Consider the following 5,390-nt stretch of genomic DNA (forward strand, 5'->3'; position numbering starts at 1 on the left):
CCGTTTCTACTAAAAATACAAAAAATTAGGCAGGCATTCTGACAGCCACCTGTAATCCTAACTACTCGGGAGGCTGAGGCAGGAGAGTCACTTGAACCTGGGAGGCAGATATTGCAGTGAGCCAAGATCATGCCATTGCATTTCAGCCTGGGTGACAAGAGCGAGACTTCGTTTCCAACAATAAAAAAAAAAAAAAAAAAAAAACAGGACAATAGGGGAAATGTGTCTATGGACTGGGTACTATGTGAAAACAAGTTAACAACCTCATACACCAAGACCTGGACTCAGCCAGGTGGATTCAGAGCCTGCATTCTTTTTTTCTTTTTTTTCTCGAGATGGAGTATGGCTCTGTTGCCCAGGCTGGAGTGCAGGGGCGTGATCTCGGCTTACTGCAAGCTCCGCCTCCTGGGTTCACACCATTCTCCTGCCTCAGTCTCCCGAATAGCTGGGACCACAGGCGCCCGCCACCAGGCCCGGCTAATTTTTTTGTATTTTTAGTAGAGACGGGGTTTCACCGTGTTAGTCAGGATGGTCTTGATCTCCTGACCTCGTGATCCGCCCGCCTCGGCCTCCCAAAGTGCTGGGATTACAGGCGTGAGCCACCGTGCCTGGCCCAGAGCCTACATTCTTAACCCCCATGTTGTCTGATCAGACATACCCTAAAACATCACCTCATGCAGAGAGAAACTTAATGCTACTGTTTTGGGCTTTAATCCACTGTAATGAACTTTCCTACCTCACGATCATCTAGTGCTCACCTGCCTTGTGCAGTGATAAAGGCCAAACTCTTGCCATTTGGAGCTACACCTCTTCTGTAGTCCCCGCTACGTTTCCAGCAGAATTTCCCCCTGCATCCATTTCCTCTGCCTTAGCAACTGAACCCACAGTCGAATTCACCTCCCTGAAGCCTTGCAGCTCCCCCACGGTGACCCTGCTGCTTCCTAACTCAAAACCCACTCCCCACCTAAATTCTTCAGTCTGAAATTCTTCCATTCTTCCCTGGCTATGTAATCTTGAGCAAATGAACTTTCACCTCTGAGCTCTGGTCTTCTTACCTGTGAAGTGGGACCAGTAACAGCATCCACCTCAGAGTTGTTGTGAAAACCAATTGAGATAATGTAAGGAAACTTTATCTTATTTATGTATTTATTTATTTATTAGATGGAGTTTCGCTCTATTGCCCAGGCTGGAGTGCGATGGTGTGATCTTGGCTCACTGCAACCTCCACCTCCCAGGTTCAAGTCATTCTCCTGCCTCAGCCTCCCAAGTAGCTGAGATTACAGGCGCCCGCCACCAAACCCGGCTAATTTTTGTGTATTTTAGTAGAGACCAGGTTTCACCATGTTGGCCAGGCAGGTGTCAAACTCCTGACCTCAAGTGATCTGCCTGCGTTGGCCTCCCAAGGTGCTGGGATTACAGGCATGAGCCACTGTGCCTGGCCTGGAAACTTCATCTTATGCTAAACCTTACCATGGTGACTGGCACACAGTAAATACTGAGTAACTTTCCATACCTTCCCTTTCACAATTGACCACATCTCTCCCTCCCTCCGTTGCACGCATCCCCTGACCCAGCCTAGTCTTCCCTCAATTTGGCTAGCTGGAGGTTGCCATTCCTGGGCCAGCATGTGGTTCATGTGCTCTGCTGATGGTATGACCCTTGGCATCCCCCTACCGCCTCCCTGACTCCAGACTCACCCCCTGTGAGTGCAGATACTCCACGGTTTTGCCGATGGTGTGCAGGACGAAGCTGGCCTCCCGCTCCGAGAAGAACTTCTGCCGCAGGATCTTGTCCAGCAGCTCCCCACCCCGCATCAGCTCTGTCACCAGGTACACGTGTTTGCCATCATCGTACACCTGCCGAAGACCTCACCATCAGGCTCTTCTCCCCATTGTCAGGCCTGGGCCCCCTGGTCAGCAGCGCCCCAGAGCAGGGAAGAATGATATGAGCCTTAGGCAGGTATTCTGCTTGCTCTTCAGTGGCCCCGCCTTCCCCAAAAGGAGGACGCTGACACTGGTCCCCTGATAGGCAAGAACGTCCTCAGAAAATGCCTGATTCTGAAGGAGGGCCCTTGGGGTATGGGCAGACTGGAGGGACTAAGGGACCTCTTTCCCCTCCACATGACCACTGGAAAGAGGATGAGAAGTCAAAGGAATGGCAACCCTGAGACAAATCCTGGAGAGTCGAGTTCCTGGTCCCCACCCCAGTCTTAAGGACCCCCACTCACATCTTTCAGAGTAATGATGTTGGGGTGCTGGCCGTACCGCAGAAGAATCTCAATCTCTTCTGAAGGATCCCGCTTGCTCTTATCAATGACCTGAAGAAAGTGGGTGCATGTGGCAGTGTCAGGGTGACAGGCTCCAGGGTCCTTCCTTGCCATGGAGCAGGCCTGGAGGTCTCGGCCACACAACCTTTCATACATCTGCAGAGCTCAGGCACCACCCCTCCCCACCAGACGGGGACCTGCCCCCGGCCCGGCAGCATTGGCTGAGACGTGGTCAGGAGGCCCACCTTGACAGCATACTCCATGTTGGTGGCCTTGTGGACACAGCGCTTGCACACAGAGTAGGAGCCCACACCAATCGTCTCCTTTACCACGTAGCCGTCGCTAAAAACCAGGTTCTTCCCATGGAGTTGCTGTAGGAGACCAAAAATTGTGGCTGACCCCTGGCTCCAGAGTGCTAAGGGTCATCTCCCAGCACTGAAGGTCTTGGCTCAGTAGAGACAGCACCAGGGAAGGGCCAGGAGACTTGGGGTACAGTGTTGGCCATGTGACTGCAGGTGAGAGCCTGCCCCTCTCTGGGCCTCAGTTTTCTACTCTATATGTTGGGCATACTCGCTGGCTGCCAGCCTGCTGGACTGCAGCCTGTGGTCAGAGGGCAGTGTAGGGAGTGGGCAAGAGGGTCACAACACACATGGAGAGGACTTTAGTTCTGAAGAGCCTGGGCAGGCCTGGGAGGGATACAGGAGCCCTGAGCTGAGTTCCAGCTGTGCCACTAAGTGTGGCTTTGAGTGACTTGCCTCCCCTTTCTGGGGTGTCACAGCTCAACTCAGGGGGTGTCTCAAGGTTCTGGGACATTAGCCATAGCAATGCTGAAAGGTGCTTAGTGTGTGCTGCGTGCCAGGCAGTATTCTAAGCACTTTCATCAGGTGACTGCATGCCCTGTGGCCAGCCCTGGCTTGCGCCTGCGGTCCTTGCATCCAGTCTGATTTAATATTTGTCCTGGATAAAGATGTCCCAGTTTGGAAAATAAATTACATAGTCACCTTAACTTTATTTTTTATTCATTTATTTTTTGAGATAGGGTCTTGCACTGTTGCCCAGGCTGGAGTGCAGTGGTGTATTCTTGGCTCACTGCAACCTCTGCCTCCCGGGTTCAAGCAATTCTCGTGTCTCAGCCTCCCAAGTAGCTGGGACTATAGGCACACGCCAACACGCCCGTCAGATTTTTGTATTTTTAGAGATGGGGTTTCACCATGTTGGCCAGACGGGTCTGTTTAAATTCCTGCCTCAAGCAATCTACCCTCCTCGACCTCCCAAAGTGCTGGGATTACAGGCATGAGCCACCGTGCCCAGCCCACTTTAACTTTACATGTATTAACTCTAATAATCCTCATAACAGCTCTATAGAGGAAGCTTCTATCATTTCCCCATTTACAGATAAGGAAACTGAGGCACCAGGAAGGGAAGTATCTCATCCAAAGTCCATTATCTGGTCGGGTGCTCATGTCTGTAATCTCAGCACTTTGGGAAGCTGAGGTGGGTGGATCACTTGAGGTCAGGAGTTTGACAGCAGCCTAGCCAACATGGTAAAATCCTGTCTCTACTAAAAATACAACAACAAAATTAGCTGGGTGTGGTGGTGTACATCTGTAGTCCCAGCTATTCGGGAGGCTGAGGCAGGAGAACTGCTTGAATCTGGGAGGTGGAGGCCGCAGTGAGCTGAGATTGTGCCACTGCACTCCAGCCTGGGCAACAGAGCAAGACTATGTCTCAAAAACAAACAAAAAAACCCCCAACGTCCATTATCTTGTGAATCTGGAACCCATGCAATGAGCTCCACAGTCTACATTCTTGCCTCTCAACCCGCAACTTTTCTGAGGCAGTGGAAGTGTACAAATGGGGAACAAGTGTGAAGAGATACAAGTCCTTCGCTACCCTTATGCCAGAGACACGACAGTCACTCTGCACCACCACCCTGGGCACCCCCTGGCATGTACCCAGACCCTGCTCTGTGCTGGGAAATGTACAGCCATATCATCATCCAGTTATCAGGGCCACAGTGTGAGGTGGGCCTTACTGTCCCTGTTTTACATTGGAGGCCCTACGGGTCCCACAGTGGCATGAGGGTATGAACCCGGTTCTGTCCAACTCAGAGCCTGTATTCACAGCCATTCTTTAGAAAAGGACAACGGAGCAGCAGCCCCCTGCCCCCCTCACCTGTACCACCGAGTGCAGGGGTGCCTGCGGGGCGCGAGGCTTGCCGTCATCCTCCATCAGGCCGGTGGCCACGAAGCTGAAGCCCCGGAACAGCTGATGGGCCCCAGCGCTAGGGGGGATGCCTGGGGAATCTGCAGGGGCGGGAGGGGAATGTGAGGGTACCTGGGGAGGTCCCCTCGACCCTGAGGCAGCCCAGCAAAGGGGGAGCACAGGGCCTCAGACCTGCCTCAGGGGCTGGCCATGGCGGGAGCCTGCAGAGGGCCTGTCCATCCCAGGCCTTAGCCCAACTGCTCATATGTGTTTAGACCAGTCCAGTCCTGATGCATGAGGAACATTAAAGACTCTCACATCCACTTCCATCCCAGGCCAAGACAGTTCATCCCTTCCTGGATGCTCCCGCCCCAGCTTCTCCGTCTTACATCAGCCCCTCAGGTCCATCTCTGCACAGTAGCCAAAGGGAAGCTTCCAATCACAAATCTGCCACCCTGCCCGCACCTTTCAAAGGTGCCCCTCTGCCTTCAGGAGTAATCCCAGCTTCTGAGTCTGGCAATGGAGGGCCTTGTGATCCTCCTCTTCTCTCTCTCCACACCACAGCTGAGCCACGTTGGACTTCCCACATCCTTAAAGTGGTCTCTGAGCCCTTGCACACACTGTTCCCTTTAACTAGATAATCCACTGCTTGCCTATCCTTCAAGACTCAGCTCACTCGCTCCCTCCTCTGAGAAGCCTTGCCTCATGCTGCTTCTCCGGCCCCTGACTTCTACAAAGCTGCACGTGTCACACTGCCCAGCGGATTGCTTGGAGAACTGCTGTCCCTGTCATCAGAGGTGTGTAAGTACAGTAAGAAAAGCACCCCTCGTGGATCACTTGAGGTCAGGAGTTCGAGACCAGCCTGGCCAACATGGTGAAACCCCGTCTCTACTAAAAATACAAAAATTAGCCAGGCGTG

At 52.8% G+C, this 5,390-nt stretch overlaps 1 protein-coding gene across 1 annotated transcript in view; it reads right to left on the minus strand.

The window, feature by feature from the left end:
* The window catches only part of RPS6KA1 (ribosomal protein S6 kinase, 90kDa, polypeptide 1), a 44,951-nt gene that overhangs the window by 24,294 nt on the left and 15,267 nt on the right, over nucleotides 1–5,390 (minus strand). Inside the window, exons 13-16 of the mRNA XM_011955583.1 lie at nucleotides 4,442–4,572; nucleotides 2,512–2,637; nucleotides 2,228–2,317; nucleotides 1,698–1,856 (exon numbers count right to left, since the gene is read on the minus strand). Coding sequence (XP_011810973.1) covers nucleotides 1,698–1,856; nucleotides 2,228–2,317; nucleotides 2,512–2,637; nucleotides 4,442–4,572 — 506 coding nt within the window. The remainder of the gene's footprint in view (nucleotides 1–1,697; nucleotides 1,857–2,227; nucleotides 2,318–2,511; nucleotides 2,638–4,441; nucleotides 4,573–5,390) is intronic.

Source organism: Colobus angolensis, unplaced genomic scaffold (genome assembly GCF_000951035.1).
Source record: "Colobus angolensis palliatus isolate OR3802 unplaced genomic scaffold, Cang.pa_1.0 Scaffold4, whole genome shotgun sequence".
Classification (NCBI taxonomy): domain Eukaryota; kingdom Metazoa; phylum Chordata; class Mammalia; order Primates; family Cercopithecidae; genus Colobus; species Colobus angolensis.